At 33.7% G+C, this 20,643-nt stretch overlaps 2 protein-coding genes across 2 annotated transcripts in view; both read left to right on the top strand.

The window, feature by feature from the left end:
- Nucleotides 1-2,569: 2,569 nt before the first annotated feature.
- LOC118754284 (regucalcin-like) lies at nucleotides 2,570-4,927 on the top strand (the record flags this gene model as incomplete). The annotated part of the gene is made up of 3 exons (XM_036489163.1): nucleotides 2,570-3,176; nucleotides 4,468-4,606; nucleotides 4,666-4,927. Coding segments are annotated over 3 exons (939 nt in total), but the record flags the coding sequence as incomplete, so codon positions are not given.
- Nucleotides 4,928-19,546: 14,619 nt separating this feature from the next.
- The window catches only part of LOC118733989 (antigen 5 like allergen Cul n 1-like), a 2,210-nt gene continuing 1,113 nt past the window's right edge, over nucleotides 19,547-20,643 (top strand). Inside the window, exon 1 of the mRNA XM_036463655.1 lies at nucleotides 19,547-19,734. Within this exon, the coding sequence (XP_036319548.1) occupies nucleotides 19,612-19,734 (123 nt within the window). The 5' untranslated portion in view covers nucleotides 19,547-19,611. The remainder of the gene's footprint in view (nucleotides 19,735-20,643) is intronic.

Below are 20,643 nucleotides of genomic sequence, written 5' to 3'. Positions count from 1 at the left end.
GTGCTAAAACTCGTGCCAATTGTATAAAGTCATAAACGTGTATGCAATATTTTATTGCAGAAATGTTCGCGGAAGTGTATTTGTGAGAAAGACCGGCCAGAAAATGTGTAATGTGCGCGCAAGCAGGGCGCCCAAGTGTGCAGAAGTGGCGTCGTCATGCATTCGTTTTGACATGACAAAACGATTACTCTACTATGATTAGGCGCGTAATATGCGGAGTGCCTTAGGCTGCAATTTAAAAGAATAGTCGCAATATTTTTGTTAGTTGTAGTCAAAACGGCACTTTACAAAAATCATACTTCAAATTCATAAACAAGTTCTTAGTATCAATTCGATGTTTTCAAAATTTCGGGACCTCAAAAACACCGTGATCTCGGAATTCCGGGATGGGCATCCCTAGCCACCACATATATCGAAGTTCCGATTGTTCAATTTTCTTGTATATTTTTAATTCATTCGCTCCATCTAAAAAATCGATTTTTATATACGATACATCGATGCAATATTTCGTTGCATCAGATCGAAAAAACGTTGATATATTTTATTGACTTGCCCGTTGGCAAATATATGCCACACACAGTGATGCGAAATTTAGACAGAAAGAGAGGAGTTGAAGAGTTGCTTTTTCCAAATTAAGATGAAATCTGATTTTTCCTAGAAAAAATCGATTTTATCCGAATTTTAGCACCATAAAGCTTGATGTAAAAAATTCGCCCTTTTGGAGCTAAAATCCGATTAAAATGCGAATATCGAAGCTTCGAATATAAAATTTATCTTTAGTAATTATGCAACCAACTGAAATTTTGACCTGAAAAATGTCTCACCTATTCCTTTTATTAGGGTGTCGCTACCCCTGAAAAGGATACGCTGGTAAAGCTTTTGAGTTAAAATAAATAAGATAAACTTTTTAATATACCACGCTTTTATAAATGGACTAAAAGTTAGAAAATAATATTTCCGTACGGTACGGATTTGCAGGGTTGAAAATGGTTGTACGGATTCAACGTACGGATTTTTAGTTTTCCGTCAATATGTACGGATTTTCGGAGTGTCTTTTTCATATTGTAAACATTTTCCTTCTTTACACATATCTCATAGGTTCTTATAGTTCCTGAACCTTCCATTTCTTTTTGTTAAAAAATGCGTTGTCTTCGTACTTCTATTAAAAGCTTGATTATTTTTCACCCGATTTTAAAAATCAAACATGGCCTTTAAAATTATGTATAACAATATAACAAGACTTCGATTGTTGTGAAGTTTTGTTGCGTAAAATTAAAAAAAGGCCCTAATTTTCTTAATTTTTTCACTCTAACCATCGCTTCAAACATTACACTGTTACTCGGTAGGGTCGAAAACCTAACTGAAAAGTTTTGTTGCATGTACACTGCTTGTTAAAAAGTTCTAGTCCGAAAAATAATAAAGTTGTCTGTGAAGCAATCATTAAATAGGACTAGTGGAAATATGTGCTGCTTTATTTGATGTCATTAAAAGTCCGTTTCCTGTGTTCACCTAAGCACAAACGTTTTTTTTTTTGCTCGCCAAACAATTTGTCCGCGTACGGATTTTATACTCTAAACGTCTGGCAATCCCTGTTTCTCAGTCCCATAAAATTTGTTTTGATAACTTTTGATTTTTAAATTATAAACAATTTATGAGATAGAAAACGAAAACCGTGGAGCACATGCACTACAAAGCATGAGATTTAATTGACAATAGTCAAACTACATTACATAGACCTTAACTTTCTACAGAGAAGGTACAAATTTGAGATCGATTTTAAGCGGTCGTTATTCATATATCCACATACATACATATATTAATCTTCATATCAATTCAGGTCTATTATGTACATGCGCCCCACGCTTTTCATTTTCAATCTCATAAATTGTTTATAATGACTTGGTAAAATTTCAAAATCAGGAGTTATCAAAACAAATTCTATGGGACTGAAAAATATTATTTTCTAATTTTTAGTCCATTTATAAAAGTGTGGTAAATATATAAAAAAGTTTATTTTTATTTTTTTTTCTACTTTTTAGTCTTGTATAAAATTTTGCAATAGATATTAAAATAATTCAACTTGCAGTGAAAAGATAACAGAAGACTATGCAAGCAAAATGTTGTACATACATACATATAGCAGCAATTAATTTCATTTAAAGAAATTGCGTGTCGTCCATTTCCGCTGTAGCGTATGTAGTGCATATTTTTAGGCGCAACATTTAACTTCTTTTAGCGGGGTGACATCTACCTCTAGAGTGTTGATATGATACCAGGCGACGAGGTTGATTGATACCTAGACTAAGTTTGCCATAAATACCTTTGCTTTATTTATAGTATCGTCTGGACACACAACATTGCAGGTTGATAAAAGCGTTGTAAAAATAATGTTTGATGCCATGTTACTCCTTTCTTATAGCGTTTTCTTTTCTATAGAAAATTGTTGCTTTTTCAGTGCCCTCTTCGCATAAATACTAAGTAGAGGGCAATGCAAAGTCACCATTTTTAGAAGAAAAGGAAACACCATTAGTATATGCAGCTCAATCTAAAATTTGATCGCTAACATTTTTATCTTTCATTACTTTTCTTCTCGCAGTTGTCGTACAAAGTCGAGGCTGTGCCCAACTCTTATGGTGAACATGGTGAAGGTCCTCACTGGGATATTGAGAGTCAGAGCCTCTACTACGTAGATATTGAAGCGGGGAAACTATTGCGCTACGACTATCAGGAGAATAAAGTTTACAAATCCAAAATCGAAGGCGAGGATCTTGCTTCCTTTGTCATTCCCATCGAGGGTCAAAATGGCAAGTTTATTGTTGGAGCAGCACGTCGGGCGATAATTGTGGATTGGAATGGTGTCTCTAATACAAGCAAAGTGGATAGCGTACTCTTTGAAGTGGAAGCCGGAGAAAAATATGCTGGTAATCGTTTCAATGATGCTAAAGTCGACCCACGTGGCCGCTTCTTTGGCGGCACGATGCAATATATTGGAAATGATACATATCCTTTGGCGGCATTATACAAGTACGATAAAGGCAATGTTTCTACGGTAAAAAAAGATGTAGGTATTTCCAATGGCTTGGCTTGGAACGAGAAGTTGAAGAAATTCTATTATATTGACACTGACACCTATGAAGTGAACGCATACGATTACAACTTCGATACTGGCGTGCCAAGTAAGTACCGCTTATTTGCTGTTTGAAAGCAGTTCACTAAAATTTAGCAATGTGACAAAAAAAGCGAAGAATGTAAACGAAACAAAACTTAAGGTTTAAGATCTGATTATAGCAACTTAACTTAACTTAACGTAACTTAGAACTTAGAAAATCAAAATTAAACAGACTTCGACATGATATTAAGCAAAATCGATTTTAGGTGACAGCCTCTTAGTTACGTTAAGTTGCCATAATCAGACCTTTAGTGTTTCAGTAGGTAGGTTTCTGATAAGTAAATATCTGTGTTCGTATGGAAAAGTAGCTTATGTCGAAAGGTTGGCTTTAGTATAATGCGGCAATCCCTTTATTTTTTAAACGGCAAGGAATTTTTTGATGAGACTTAATAAGAATATTGCCTTGCTAGTATCGGAACTATTTCTTCCACGTTTATTTGCCAAAAGTTGTTCAACGTCTTAGCGCCAGTGAGTCATTCGCAATCGTATGCTGCGAATGCCGATTTATACTAAAGCCAGCCTTTCGACATAAGCTACTTTTCCATATGAACACAGATATAATGTTTGAAATCGTTCAAAAACCGCACCCTCCGCGCATGTAACGGTAATTTGAGAAAACTTGGGAAGACGACGTGGTTTTGACCGATTTCAAAAAGTTTTACAGATGGTGCTTAAGATTTGATAAGTCATTTTTATATATCGTAACCTGAAATGCAAAAAGACGTAACAGCATCGTAAATGAAATGGGAAAAGTCATGACTAATATATAAATTATTTGTTTTTCTCAAAATGATGTGGGGAGTTGTAATTCGATGAAATCCATCATGTGAATCAAAAACTGAATTTGGAATTTTTTATTAGTTATGCCTTTTGGTATTTCAACGATAATGTGACGTTCAGGTGACGAATACTCCCATTTTATAGCATTAAAAAAGTAATTTTTTAGATAAACTTAAAAAAGAAAATCCATTTGGATTATTCATTAGCACCACTGCGTAAAAGACTTGAGAATCCAATACGGCTCTCGAATGGCACGCCATACGCGTACATACATATGCTCAAGTGCTTTCTGACAAAAGATCTTTTCACCATGAACGTTAGCAAGGGACCTTTTGTGTAAGACTTTCGTGCCAGAATAAACAAAATCTTTCAAACTATTTTGCTTACTATCTTTCAATGCTCTTACAAATAATTTCAAATGTCTTTGCTAGAAGTGCCCTGCAAGTTTTGTTTCGGGTGTATTCCATGTTTTGTTTATTTAGCACTGTGTTATTATTTTTTTCTTTTTACATCTTTAGGTAATCCTAAAGTTATATTCGATCTACACGGGGCAAAACCTGAAGACGATTTGCTGCCTGATGGTATGACTATTGACAGTGAAGGCAACCTCTACGTCGCCACATACAACGGTCACACTGTTTACAAGGTCAACCCAAGGTGAGTCAATTCAAAGTGTTAAATTGCATTTTTGTTTACTTAAATTACCCGTTTTTCAGTACCGGTGAAGTTCTTTTGGAAATTAAGTTACCTACCAAACAAATCACTTCAGCTGCTTGGGGTGGCCCCAATCTTGACATATTGTACGTGACCACTTCGGCGATAAATGACCAACCCGCACCGGCTGGTACTACCTTCAAAGTCACTGGTTTAGGCGCTAAAGGTTTACCAATGTCAAAGCTTCAACTTTAATTGTGTGCCTCGCGATCAGAGTTTCCAGATTCTTTTCTCAAAAAACTGTAAATTTCCAAAAAAAAAAAACTGTATTTTCGGCCAAAAAACTGTAACTTTCAAAACGAAAAGTGTTTTTGAAAAAAATAAGGGTTTTAAGTTATTAAACATAACTACCAAAACAATATTTATTTAAACTAAAATAACATCAACCGTTTAAATTAAACTTTACAATTAAATCACATTTTGTTTAATGAAACTTAGTTGGATATTTTTCGATTGGGAAAAAATTCTTTCCAAATTTACTGCGGCGGCTGCAATGCAAAGGACAACTATAACCATTTGTTTCAAATGAGAAAACTCTACTCCCACATCGGCCTCTTTTGTCCCAAAAATTTACATACAAAAAAATCCAAAGAGAAATTTAAGTTTATTCCTTTTTTTGTGCACCGTCCCTCATCATACTGCCGGGAATCAAGCCGTATCCATTTATACCCAAATATCGAAATTTAGATATACAAGTAATTTTTAGCAAAAAAAAACCGACTTCAACTCTCATATAAAAAAAATATATATATATATGTATATATCTCCTGATCCACTGATCGGATCTTAACCAGATTAGTATGGGACCACCTCTGAGATACTACCTTTCCGATACAAAAAGAAATCAGTTGCCGTGGTCCAAATCGTGGTATCGAAATCGGTTGCCGTGGTCCAAAGTTATGCGGCAACATACATAAAAAAAAAAAAATAAAAAAAAAAAAAAAATATATATTCCGACGAAATGATAACCTCCTCCTTTTTTGGAAGTCGGTTAAAAAGGTAAAGATAACTAGGGATAAAAGAGAGAACCGTTTGGAAATAAGACAGGTTTTACTCTCTCCTGTAAAATTTTGGCAACCTCCCATACGAGGCTTTGCGTTCTCGGGATACGCGGTCTGTACTTTAAACGACAATATACAGCATAAAAGCGCAGTTAGTCAACGACGTAGCGTAAGTGTAGGTTGATGTACGTAGCAGCATATCAAATTTACTGTTGATAGACAGAGAGAGAGAAGAAACGGCAACGTCACCGCCATGCGGTGGTGAGCTTTCGTTAACACGCGAATCCCATAAGGTAGACAGCAGGGATAAAAAAGTAGGTACAATTGTACCTTTTTCCGACATTTGATGACTTAAAGTTACTTCCCGCAATTTGATTATTTTTTCTAGACTTGCTGCACCTATCAAAAGGAATCGGATAAATAAGCAGACTTTTCCTGTTGTTTTATAAAAAGCTGGATAAAGAAGTATACTTCGGGTGTTTTTTTGTCTTTTTCGCCAACGTTTTTCAGTAGCCAAAATTAGACAAAAACAACGCTTCTCCGATTCCCATTAGATTATATGTAGTCTATAGATATAGGCTCAGTTAAAAAAAAACATCCATCTTTTGTATACATGTTTTAAATAACATTTATAAAAAAAAATACAAATGAATGATGTAACTTTTTTAAGTAGAATCTGTCTCATTTAGGTACATTTATTTTATGATATTAGGTACAATCTCAAATTTCCATTTTTCAATCCTGGTAGACAGTGATCAACTTATACCACATTGTGGTAGATCTGCCATTTTTTTGAGCATGTACCACATCTACCACTCAAGGTCTGAAATCTACCACATATTCGCGTTTTTGAGTAGTTTTATTTTTGCTCGACATAATTGTCTTAATTTTAAGAGCAAAAATTGTCCAACACTAAACACTTATATTGGTAACAAAGAATGATATAATACAAGATTCTGCATCAGTGTTGCCAGAACTTTTCGGGGCGACCGCCTAGATTGGACAAAAAAAACGGCTAAAATGATCAACTAGAATTCATTTTTTTAAATACATAAATTAAGACTAGTAAATCCATAGAATTTTTTTTTTAGCTTAATACAGATTATACGTAGCTAAGCTGTACACCACTTTATTTTTGTTTAACAAAGGAAACTGTCGTTATACGTAGTTAAGCTTTACATCAGAAGTCATGTTTGTATTACTTCAATATAAAAACAGAGATAAATTACAAACTTATGGCGTTTACTTTGCTATTAAACAATTTCGCCTTCTTATAAATATTGAAACATTTTCAGTAGGTTGCTTTTTGACCCGGCTATATTAGCAGAAAGTATGGCACTTTTGCTTATTCGGAGGGCAATATTTTCAGAAATGAACATGTAAAGCTGTGAAAGGGCTGAGGAAAACAGAGCAACATTGGGCGCGTTCATAAGTCATAGCTGTTGGGTAACCGTTGGCTGTTTGTCTTAGAAACGCACAGTTGAGTAGTTACGCTCAGCCCAACAGTTGGCAACTTTCCGCCATTTTTTCCAGCGGAAAATTTTTACGCTACCTGAACTCAACGTGTTGGGCTTAGTCTAAACAGCTGATCGAAAAGACTTACGCCGCTTATATTAAATTTAACGCCGCTTTGTTAGGTGGCAGTTGCAAACAAATTTATTACTGACGTGATAAAGTAACTAAAATATTTTATAATAATACTACGTTTCTAAATATATGTTTTTAAGATGTTTGCTATATAATTTTACACTGTTTAATTCCTTGTAACATTGAACGATTTTTTCAACATGGCGGCGGCTCAGCGTTGAATTCTAAATAGTATCGGCGCATCTATCTCTATTTGTTGCAATTTCATTTGTTTACATTTATCAGCTGTTCATTTGGCAGCATATTCATCAAGCCGTTTCTAAGACGTAGTTGTTGGGTTCAACAGTTGCCAGCAGTTTCGTAGCAGATGAGCTAAACAGCTACGTCTTATGAACGCGACCATTATCTCGAGAAACGAAAACGCCATGATACAAACACAGAAGGTAGTTTAATTTACTGCCGTTCGTTGCTGTTGCCGACCACTTCACTTTTAACAAGTTTATGACATTTAAACAAATTCATGCCACCAGATTCACTAGCAGAAAAATTTTTGCTTCTTGAAAAAAAAAAAAAAAAATTTGAAGTGAAGTTGGATGAAAATATTAAAAGTGTTGCGCGTTTCCAAACTGCCAGAATTCGGTACACCAGAGCAAACGTTCGAAAATAATGTTTTTTGCTTTTCCGAGGATGGGGTACGTAGTACGATCTAATGCAGTCTGATGACAAATTGCTGACGCAAAATATTTTTAAACCTCTAAAAGATGTACCGTTAACCGTGGAACAGGAAGGAGGTCGAGTTAAAATGATGCCCTGCAACTTGATGAGCAAAGATGTGGTGCTGCTAAAAAATATATGTACAAAAATATGAGTACGAAACTATGTATTTGTCACAAGAACTATCCACATAAGGTGAAAACTACTGCAGTTTCATTTTATGAAATTTAAAAAGTATGTTTTCATCATGCATTGTCTTCCCAGAGAGTTTTGCTCCACATCGAAATTCGTGCTCTTTTATTTTCTAAGTGTAGCGAATAAAACTTCACACTTAAATTTAAGACATTCATAACAAAAATTTTATGAAGAAAATCTCCGCTACGTCCTCCCAAATATAAATTGGGAGGCAAAATTGAAGCAAGTTTTGCCTATTTTTCTTTAGTTTATTTGATGTTTATTATTTTTTATGAATATGTAGCTCATTACTTAACAAACAACATATACTACAAACAGATTTCACACTTTGTGTAAAAATTATGAAAATTTGCAAAATTTTTTACTTTTTTATCAGCTAATATAACGCGTCCCAGTTTATATGTATTTGGGTAACTTGCTTAATATAAAAAACATTGAAATCGGCTTACTATCTGATTGTTTTTCAATTTTATATAACACAGTCCGACATGAAAATTTTCTCAGAGATAAGACTAGCCATTTCTAATAGATTTTGGATCACTAAATTTTAAAAATAAAAATTTGTATATTTGAACTTTAATAAAATAAGGCGAATAGCAAAATCGGCTAAAAAACGGCAAATTTTTTTTTTGCAAACGGCAAATCGGCTGCCGGCTAAATCTAGCCGGAAAACGGCTAAAATGGCAACACTGTTCTGCATTCCCGGCGACGATGAAATTTCTCAAGTAAAAGTAAACAAGGCCGAATGCGAGGATAAAATAAACTGTAAAATAGTAATTTTTCTCAGTAATAAATTTTTCGACAGGAAACGCGGTTTTATTGTGTTAAATTGCAAAATATATGATTTATAAGAAGATTAATAACGAAAATGTTAAAAAACGGAGATTTTTGTGAAAGTATTAGTGCATCTAAGGATTCTGAGGCATTGCCAGCGTCAGGACTTTGCTCCGAACGGAGTAGATTTACTCCGGGATTTCTTTTTTAAATTTAAAATCTACTCCCTACTCCACTTGACTTAAATATGCTCCGATTTTTTTACTTTTTCCCATTCACATTAAGAATTTATTAAAAATAATATGGCAACTTTTTAAATTTTTGCTCAATAACTTTTTGCTCAAACACACCAAGGTTTTGTATATCAAGGTGTAACAGAAGTTGTCTCTTTTACTCCTTAACATTCCTTGCGGAATCATTTTTTATTTCCCAAATCAGGGGATTGATTAAGGACCACAAAAAAGTTTTCGAAAGGTTTATGTTTAACAACTTGGCAGAGTATATGTTGACGTTAGCTGTTTTACTGCACAGTTGTGCTGCTGCCCAACGAAAATTTTCAGAGATGAATCACATTAAAAATAAATACAGGAACAGTCTTAATAACGAGACAGTTGAAAGTTAAACCAAAGGTCAGAAATTTATATGCCGTCTGATTATTTACATATTAAAAAAAATAAATAAAATGTATATATATACAAAATTTATTCATGGAAAGTTTGGTTTGAATACTATTTAGAGATCAAGCCAATTAACAAGCACTCCCTTTCAATATTATACTATTTAATAAAAAATGTTAAAACTAAAATTAAATTTTTTAGAGTCTAATTAAAAAGTTTGCCATTTAGGGAAACCTTGCAGAATTTTTTTAATTTTTGTACAAAGTTTGATCCAAACCCAGAGATCTATCACATTTTTTTGAAATCTGCCACGTATTTTTCAAGATTCTACCACACCAATTTTTTTTTTAGAGTCCGATCACTGAAGGTAGATCGTGTCTGCATCAACCTACGTCGTTGACTGTTTGCGCTTTAAGAATTCGTACTGCAGATTTATTCATCCTCTATTCAAAATTGGTTCCGGTAGGCAAATCGGTTATATTTTTGAAAATTCGGTAAGATGTTAACTTTTGTATGGTGCGTGCTATTTTTCGAAATTGTGACTGCATTTCTTTATTCATTCTGAACGTTTGGAATAAACTTTTTTGTTTACTTATTCCTTAGAACGTTCCTGATGATATGTTAACGTATATTTCAAACGCATTCTGTTTATTCTGGCTGTGAAATGAGATTATCTGGAATGTATAAAGAAACTCATCCTGTATATATCGGATCCTATTTGACGGACAGAAATTTAAAAAATGACTGAGTTCACTTAAAATTTGTTATTCGGAGATTTTGGGATCACTGGGCACGTTCAGAAGGCGCAACAGCTCAGTAATTGTTGCGATTGCACCTCCTGAACGCGTTGTTGTGTACTTGTATTCAACTGAGCAGTTGAGTGTTTAATGCAATTTTTCCCATCGTATTTAATTTCTGATCATTTCAAACATGTTGTGAGCGCCTTTGACAGTTTGACATTTGGCTTTTCCATTAAAAGGCTTTTTGTTTCAAATAATTACATTTTAATTAAATTTGTGATTTCAAAACTATCTAACTTTGGATGCAGCTAAAACTTATCTAATACTGCAGAGTTACGAAACGAAAACAACGACGGTTTAACCAGCATTAGTGCCAGCATTTGATAAAAAGCCATACAAAAAGAAAAAATAAAGAAACAAAATGTCTACAAATAATGAATTTACTGCATATCACGCTCTAGATGACTGCATTTATCGTATAACCGCTAGTCAGGAAGTCCACATAAAGCTTAAAACTGGTAAATTGCTTGCTTAAGTTGCAGCTTATTATTTTTAGATATCCGACTTTATCCTCAGATAAAAGTTTTTGAAGGAGTATACGAAGGGATGTGTTGCACCACCAGAATTGGTTGGAGTTGTTTCCGACATAAATACAACATCTGAAAGTGGGATACTGCAATGTTTATTTGAATACGGTAAGTAATTTGATATGATTTTTAATTATACGTTCACCAGGGAACTCCAAATTCAAGTGGCATGGAGAAGCTACGAGATTTTTGTTAGAGGAATACAGAAAGAGGAAAGATAAGTTTCGTGATCCAAAAATTAAAAAGAGCGTTGTGTGAATCGGTAACAAAGTTCGCGGCGAGTAAATTTTTGAAAACTATGAGGTGAATAAAATTTGAGTGGCTCATGAGGCTAGTGAAATTTTTGACAAATGCATAGAAAATTCTGACAATCGCAAAGATTGTTGATGTGCGTAACTTTTCGTTAAATAAAAGCTGAAATTGATGAATTGCAATCAACGATGGCAGATGTTTTCTTAAAATATTAATTTCACTTCAATTTGTAATATTTTATTCCGCATAAATTTGCGGTTATCAAAAATTTACTGTTGTCAATAAATATTTCATTTCACACAGTAGATTGGCAGAACTTTCTCACCATAGTAAAAATATTATTCAACAGTTTCCCCATAGAACTTTGTTACCGATTCACACACGCCCAAAGAAAAATTTATGGATGGATTAGTGATGGTAAAAAAAATTCAATAATCGATTAATCGGTTAATTGATTAATCGAAAGCACTCGATTAATAATTGCAATTAATCGTAAGAAATTAACCGATTAATCGATTAAAATCGAAAATTAATAAAAACCATTTATAAAAACTGACTTACACCCCATGTAAAAATTATAGCGCACGACAAGATTTTTTTGGGTTATTTAATTTTAGTTATTTTTTAAATATAGCTTATTCTCTGGCAAAAAAAAAACTTAGAAATATAAATATATCAAACTTTGTGCAATATTAAAAAAAAAAAATCAAAAAAAATTCCAGTTTTTTGATTCGATTTCTCAGAAAGATTTTCAGTATGCAGTTTTGTAGGCCATTAAATTTTTATATGAAAAATTCCAAGACTTAAGTATCTGGCATTTACCGCTCAGTTTTGGTATTTTTCTGTTTGGTAATGGTGTTGCTTATTTTCTTCCATATAAAAAAGACGAAAATTCGCAACACCGAATTCGGAAAATAAAATGTAAATATGTGCTACTTAGGTTAAGCTTGTGTTGCGGCTTTTGGAAAAAATATTGTTTAAAAAATTTGCAGAATACGAGAGTGTAAAAAACATGTCAACTTATTTTGATTCATACATTATTGTGTGCGTAAATTAGTAAATTTTTGAGGGTTTCTTTTCGATTATTTTGAAAAATTAATCGGTTAATCGCTCGATTAATCGAAAGGAAAATTTCGATACAATTAAATCGTTAACCAAATGAAAATAACCGATTATAATCGGTTATTCGATTAATCGTGCCATCACTAAGATGGATATTCTCGCTGACATGAGGACGGCGGGCTTTCTCGTTGAAGATGATGACACGCTGGACCGTAAAATGCGAAACATGAAGAGGACCTATAAAACTATAAAAGATAACAACAATAAAAAGAGTACAGGTCAGTGGCAAAATGTATCATAGTTACATTGAATGCGTATGTGCCCAGAATTTTGAAAGTGGTGTAAGTCACATCAGACCGACCTTTTGTGATTACATGGTAATTTACCTGCATCTGAAATCGTCGGTTATTCGTTCGAATTCATTAAGCAAAGGTAAAAGTTTTTGTCGTCAGTTTATGTCGATAGCAGGTTTCGGTTACAAGTAAACGATCATTTAAGCACAAAAGGTGTGATGTGAATCAGGCTACTTTCAAAATTATGGGCACATATTCATATGCATGCGTATTGTATGTACATATCTGTGTTCGTCAATTAAAGTAGCCTAAGTTTAGGTAGGTAATTTTTTCTTTAAACTAATTTTTCATTGGGTTCCCAAGCAACATTTTAATGATTAACTAGCCGCAGGTTTAGTTTATGATGCCCTTTTAATAGAAGCTTAATAAAAATATAATATAATAATAAATAAAAAAATAATAATAAAATTTAATGGGCAATAAAACTGCATACCTAAAAGTTTTCTGAAATTCTGAAAAAAATTTAACAATTTTAGGGATTTTGGTGCAAATTTGCTGAAATTTTATAATTTTTGCACAGAGATTTAAAAAATATTAAACATCAAAGAAATATAGCAAAAACAGTTAATAAAAGTTTCTATTACTTCATCCACCAGAGTGCATAGTTTCTACCGCTGTTTACTTAACAATTTTATTTTCTCTTTTTAATATATAGTACACTATACACATTCGTACCTACTTAGTTGGTGACCAATTTTCAAGTATATACATATGTATATTTCAGGTCGTGGTCGCGTTCAGTGGAATACTACGACCTGTTCGAAAATATTTTTTCCACTGACCGCACAGTCAACTTGGATCCAGTCGTGTCATCGAAGGAGAACAGTGATGTGCCTATGCTACTTGGCGTAAGCACATGCAGCACAACGTCCAGTTTAGAGGCATTTTCAGATTCACCTGGCGTTAAATCGGTAGATCGCCTTCCAACAGGCCCAAAAAAGACTGGTGCAGCTAAAAGGATGAGTTCCTTACACTATTTAAGAAAAAGGCAATTGTCAAATTAGGAGCGAAAACTTAATATATTTCACAGTGTGAGTGAAACTCTAAAAAGATACCAATAGCTTCGTTAGAGAACGAAATGAATTGCTTCGGCAATATGACATCCATCAATGGCTCCAACAACGCCAGGGAAACCCCTTGATAGCCTTTGAAAAATTAAGGCTTCTTGTTTGCATTGTCTTCTGTTCAGAAATTTTACAAATAAAGGGATCATTCCTGATACGACTGACAACATGTCTCTAAATATTACATAAGCAGTGCTTTTAGCAAAGCCAAAACGATCTCCAGCAGCGAGAAAACTCTCTGGCTTGGCCAATATCCATATTGTAAACATAACTTTTTTGCGAAGATCTGCAAGACAATCAGGTTTTCCGGTTATCTCTTGTCGTAATAGAAACACTAAATCGTGCAAAATAATCAGAATCCAGAATAAACCGCGAATTGAAAAATTTCATAAAATTCACCTCAAACGTCCTACGAGGCATTCGTAGTGTTGTTCCGATACTGTCATGTACTCGATACCTGTACTCTTTAAACATATCGAAGAAAAGTATCGATGCTACAAATGTATCGGAAAGAAGTACTCGATACTTACTCGTATCGAACTCATTACAGCATTCCGTAGAACTAATATAATAATTTCAGAAAATATTATATATGCAAATTCAAAGGGCCTGTGTATGTTTCTACGCATTTGAATATATTTATTAAAAAAGTTTTATAAGTTTAATAAGAAAGTTGCGTTATCTGCCGCCGCGGCAATGCTATATATATAAACTATTCGAGTACTCTCCGATCGAAACTTACCACATGAGTAGCCATAAGTTTGATCAAGTACTTTCGGCCAAAACCTACCGAAAGAGTGGCCGTAAATCTTGCAAAACGTGAAAATTTTACTAGCACGGGAATGCAGTCTTGACAGTTTCTTCATTACTGTATCCAATTCCAATTAATAAGGCGTTGTCAAAGTCCGATTCTCCAACTTATTATATTTGCTTCATACACGTTAAGGTTGGGTACAACTTAAGGTCGGAACGTGTTGCCAAAAATACTATAGCACACTATGTCATAACCAAAATTCTGAATAGGTGGAAAAGCAAGTAAATACTCTAACCGCGTACTCGATACCCAACTAAGTACTTGTGGCAAAGATTGCAGTACAAAAAGTACTCAGTACTTGAAGAAAGTATCGAGTATTTACTTGTAGTTACTTGTATCGGAACAACACTAGGCATTCGTAAGTGCTCCTTAAACAAGTCGTTATTGTATCGCTCAACTGTGACTTCATAATAACCTTCATTTCTGGATATTTTCTCGCCATCTCCAAACATTGCCAAACAATGAAAAACTGATTCAAAGCGTTTTCAATGTTATCCTCAAGGAATTCCGACAGTATAATTGCTTCTTCCATTTTTCTTAATATACATAGATACAAAACACAATTTTTTCAATACAATAATTTGTTGATAATCGTTTGTGGTTGACAGCTTTTGAATTTACAAAAATTTTGACAGCTAATCTATCAGTACGTTCAGAAGGCGCATAACATTTCGCCGACTGATTACTGATTTTTTAACAACAGTTGCGATCAACTGTTGCGCCTTCTGAACTTGCCCACTGGCTATGAAAACATGAATTTTGAAAACTCAAAATATCTTATCCAATTTCAATTTTAGTTTATTTCAATAGTAAACATTAGTATAATAAGGTGAATTCAATAAATAAATAAAAAATCCGCCATATTGGACCCGCCATTCAGAATATTATAAATGCATGACCAGATTCATAGTCAGCGACCCTCAAAACCCCGAGTAACAGATATCAAGTAATCCAATTATTTTTAAAATTTGTGTTCGCAATTTTGGATACGAATTTCGAAAATCCCAACTGATTATTTAAAATTAAGCATTTTTTTGTGAACAAATTTGGGGTGAGGATGAATGAATTATGAGGAATTTATCTGCCATATTGGACCCGCCATTTAGAATATTAAAAATTCAATCCTTTTCAATACCTTGTCTGCCTTGTTGGATTTGCCACTCATAAATTAAAAGTTAGCATTTTTACCGAATTTTCAATCTGCGAAACAACAGCTATAACTACTACCATGTGTAAATTGCTGTTGTTTTTCCGCAACCTTTTTTCATTAGAAACGGCCTTAAGCGGAATAAAATTGTTGGAAAAAATTTTCAAGACTATAACCTATTTTCTTACCTGAATAAATGTTGGAGAGTGGATGAAATGTTGTTCACATGAGGCGATTTTCCAGGCAATTTTGGAGGCGATAAGTTGAATCAAAAGTTAGCTACCGCCCAACTTCATTGGAAGCGTTCACGCCAGGCGATTCTTGCATTCAACTAAAAGTTGCCTGTAAAATCTCCTCATGTAAACATCGTATTACACAAGTACATACATACATATGTGAAGTATTTACGAGCGAAGTTAACGCCAAAAATGCACAAATGGAATAATTAAAGAATTTTCGCTTTACTGCTTTTGTTTAGAACTTTGAACAAATACACACAGAAGCATACAGCCACCAGTAGCTCACTAGAACCATGTAACGCACATTTGTACATAGCAATTTTAAAAGCGGCTGCTGTGGCTGCCACTCCGTGGAAACTCGATTCGGTCACTGGTCCGAGCAAGATCTAAATTAGAAACAACGCTTGTCTAACAACGGCCGGCCCTCTGCCATGAACAAAACAGCTTCTCGTAAAATCCATTTGCTGTTCGAAGGCGGCGTAAAACTGTAGAGTCCTCTATTTGTGTAACAACATCAAGACATTTGTGTAAGAACACCAATTCGAGGATAAGTTCGGCCAAGCACTTAGTAAAAGTGGAAGTGCCAAAATGGTAATTTTATTATTATTATAATACTCTTGCTCTATAGAATAAATACAAGTATTTATATACATATGTACTAGGGATGCGTATGCGGATGTTTAAAAGCTAATATCCGCGGCTGCGAATGCGGATGTCAAATATTTTTAAGAAATAATTTTGGTGAGTACATTAGGTGATTTAGGTAAATAAAAAATGGAAAAGTTACTAAATTTAATGTTTTCTTTTTTTAGTACTTCAATTAAAAAATTGGAACATTGTATTTAAGAAAGATTAATTTTGCTGCCTTTTCCGGTTACAGCCTGATTCCTAACGGGTCGTAAATCAAACCTGCGCAACTAAATACTATTCGCTCGAGGCGGCAAGCTTGAAACTTGACAAAATTGTAAATTCTTTTCGATTGACGCTGCACCAGTTGAGAGGACTTTCAGTTATGTTTCTTTTTTTATTGCGGTGCAACAGTTCCTTTTTGGGAATTGCATCGGGGCTGCAAATGTCGGATGTATCCTCCTGACTTTCATCTTCACAATCTAGCATCATGGCGAAATCGTTGTTTAAACACCGTTGTGTTCCAATTCGGAGCATCAAGGCATTTGATTGTTTCAGAATTTGGAGAACCTGTTTCGTCATCAGCGTTTTTCGATTTCAGTTTTTGTACTTCATTTTTAATCCTTCTGTGACTGGTTTGAAAAATGTGCGCTTATAGCGAGGTTGTGCACATGTAGGTGGATATGGCAAATAAATTTTAGTGTCTAGGAATGAAAATTTCGAAGAAAATTCTGTTTTGAAAGTCGTGGCTGCCAGTAGAAATAGTTTAAAATCTTATTATTTTGTTAAAAAGGTACCCCTTTTTTATAATAATTTGAATTATGGAATCACGGACGATAAAGGTCTCAGATTTGCTTAGTTCTCGGATGACTCCTTGGAAAGGTTCGCCTGTAATGAGTGTAATGTAATTAGTTTTTTTTTTTTATTAGCCATAAGCTATCAAATCTTTTTTGTTGTTCCATTCCATGCGCTCAATGTGTTTTGATATATTTTTTGAGGCGAATGAACGCAAATTTCCCACATATATATCGCTAATACTATTTTAAGAGGGCTTATTTCACATTGTTGCTGAAATCCAAAAAACCACAACTAACTAAATTTTTGTATTGCCTAAAACGATGTGGGGACTTATGATTCGATGAAATGCATCATAATCAATCAAAAAGTTAATTTTGGATTTTTAGTTAGTTACGGCTTTTTGTATTTCAGCTACGATGTGAGTTAAGCCCTTTCCATACTATACTAACCATATATTACATGCCATGTCTCACGCCTCAATAGATATAAAATTCACCTTGAATTAGTTCTTATTTAATTTGCGAACTTGGCTGTCGACTTATTTACATACCATTTTATCTTTATTTCGATGCGTGCTAATTTTGAAAATTTACACAAAATTAAAATAAATTAATAATAATAAATAATAATTAATAATAATAATAAATTTTTGTTTTCGAGCTGAAAGACTAATAGAAGGAAACACGGAACTTAAGAATAATAAGTTTTATGAGGAAAAAAATAATTACATTAAGAAAAAGTAGAAAACAACTAGAGATGTATTCAGTTTTTTCAACAGACCTTTGACAAATAATATTCGATTCTCTTTATAGCCAGCCGTTGAACATTTCCGCTGGAAATACCTACTATTATCTTGCGCTTTGACTTTAAACTACGAAAGAGGGTGGACGTAGGGGACAGTCTTACCGTAGCATCTCTACAGACAAAAAATATTGGCTAAAATTTTTGTTTTCCAGATATACGTTTTAACAATGCACTTGTACAATATTCGCATTCGCAAAAGCTCCGCATTGATTAATGCAAGCGAATGAGAATGTCATAATTTATGCGGAAATTCCGCGGTTGCGAATGCGAATGCGAATATTCGCAACAACCCTAATATGTACATATGTATATGCATTCATAAAATCATTTTCATTTATTCTGGTATTACAGTGAATGGAATATTATACATTTGTACATATGCATTTATGTGAAGTTGAATATTATACAAAACATTAAAGATTTGAGTACATAAGTATGTACATATACGAATTTGAAGAAAGCAGGTAGCAACCCTATTTAAAAAAATTAAGTCTCATTGCACACTTATTGTCCAAGCCCTTTCATTTGAAATCTTATGTTTTTAATACAATGAACGATGTGGATCTTATAAATTTTTAGACAGGCGGCAACTCTATTCAAAAAAATAAAAGCTTATTGCAGATCTGTAGAGCAAGTGGAATTGAATTGAATATAGTATTTTTTTAACAGGTGCATCCCTACTCAAAAAATAAAACATTAATGTTTATCTAGTGGCCAATTCCTTTAATTTAACACCTCATTATTTGTAATCCAGCGAACGGTACAGATCTTATAATTTTTTAGACGGGCTGCAACGTTATCGTAATTCGAAATACCAAAGGTCCCTCTCCTATCGATACAGATTATAGTAGAGGAAATGTTGTCCAAATCCGTTCAGTAGTTTTCGAGATTAGCGTGTTCAAAGAATCTCGACTTTCCTTTATACTATTAATACTAGATGTTATTTTTCCAAAATTAGTCTGCCGGGTCTGGTTCCCGAGACTCTTCAAATATATTATGCTTGCGAGTTTCCATTGTTTATATAACTACTTAGTCTTTCCTGTCAATAATCTCTTGTTTACCTGACAAATTGGTAGTTTCCAATTTATAGCAACTATGCATACAATGCATTTCTGCCATATATTTTGCGATGTTAGATCAAGAAGCCCAACTTGTTTGCATGAAAATGTCCCGAATTCAGCGATCTCTAAACACAAAAGCCTATTCGCATTCTTACATTTCCGCATTTAGGCTTAGCCATTAAAACCCTGAAGAGAAGAAATTTTTAATACTCCAACAGACACAATGCACAGACACCATTAATTTTTATTTTGTATGCCACCGTTTCCAGTAAGCCGGGTGCGGCTGTGTAAACAAACCCGTGCTCTTGTGCAAATATTTATGAATTCGTTAAGCTTTGTGAAATAATATATATTTACATAATGCCTAATAGTTACGCGAGTTGTCTCAGTTAAAAACAATTAACAATTAAAAATAATCGTTATCGCAAAGAATTTCGCAGTGAAGCACTGGCTTTTCAAGTAGACGCATCGATTTTCAACCATACAAATAAACGCCTATTTAACAGTTTACAATGCAGTTGCAGTTCGCGGTCCTCGCCCTCTTGACGGCATCTTTTGTGATCGTTTTCGCCGCGAACTACTGTGATGAATCCTTGTGCGGCTCGACAAAACATATAGCGTGTAATAACGCAGGGGTAAGCTCCACTACAACAACAATGAACTAAATAAATAATCCAGTGGATACATGTGTATATATGTACATTAGACTGCATCACCCCCCATACAAAAAAAAATCGGTTCTGTGTTTCTATTGGAATTATAAAATCTATTATATTTTAAGATTTTCACCAAAATATTTCGAAAAAATATTAAGATTTACGTGAGCTGGACCTATTTTAAAATACCTCCAAAATGGAGTTTTTCATGAGGAGAAATAGTTAATTAAAGATTTTTTTGAAAAAAAAACCCTCAAATGACAAAACAGCTTAAGCTTAACAATTTGCATGAAAATATTTTTAAAAAAATCGTAAAAAAAAACGAAATCGTAATAAGGAAATTTTGTATGCTTTGTATTATGTTTTTTTTTTTAAAGATTGGTATATGAAAATCTTTAATAACTGACCCTAAACTATTCCAAATTAGACTTGTAAGGTATCATTAGAAAGGTATTTTCTTACTTTCTTATCTTATTATTACGATTCCGTTGAAAAGATTTTTAAATATTTATATGCAGATATTTTAAGCTTACTCTGTTTTATCATCTGAGGGGATTTTTTCCAAAAAGTTCTTGAAGAAACTACTTATTCATAAAATAGTGGATTTTTAGAGGTGTAGGAGTCGATAAGGTTTAGGAGTACGTGTGCTTTTACTTAAGAATCTAGCTTTAAGTCATAGTTTAAGTAACTTGTTTGTAGTTACAGTGAATATTAGTTGGCAACCCTAGCTTTAAGACAAGTAGCGATTAAGACTCGTTGTAACTAGCGATTAAGACTCGTTGTAAAGGACACGCCATTTTAAAAAATAAAAGAGATTCATTCGATTTTTGCCAGCGAAGACTTCGGACGTTCATTTTATTTTGATCACTTTGCCTTCTGCATATTTTA

Source organism: Rhagoletis pomonella, unplaced genomic scaffold (assembly GCF_013731165.1).
Source record: "Rhagoletis pomonella isolate Grant_MI unplaced genomic scaffold, Rhpom_1.0 Rhpom_scaffold_00002, whole genome shotgun sequence".
NCBI lineage: Eukaryota > Metazoa > Arthropoda > Insecta > Diptera > Tephritidae > Rhagoletis > Rhagoletis pomonella.
The sequence above is the reverse complement of the archived record's forward strand: the minus strand, read 5'-3'. Positions and strand labels throughout refer to the sequence as shown.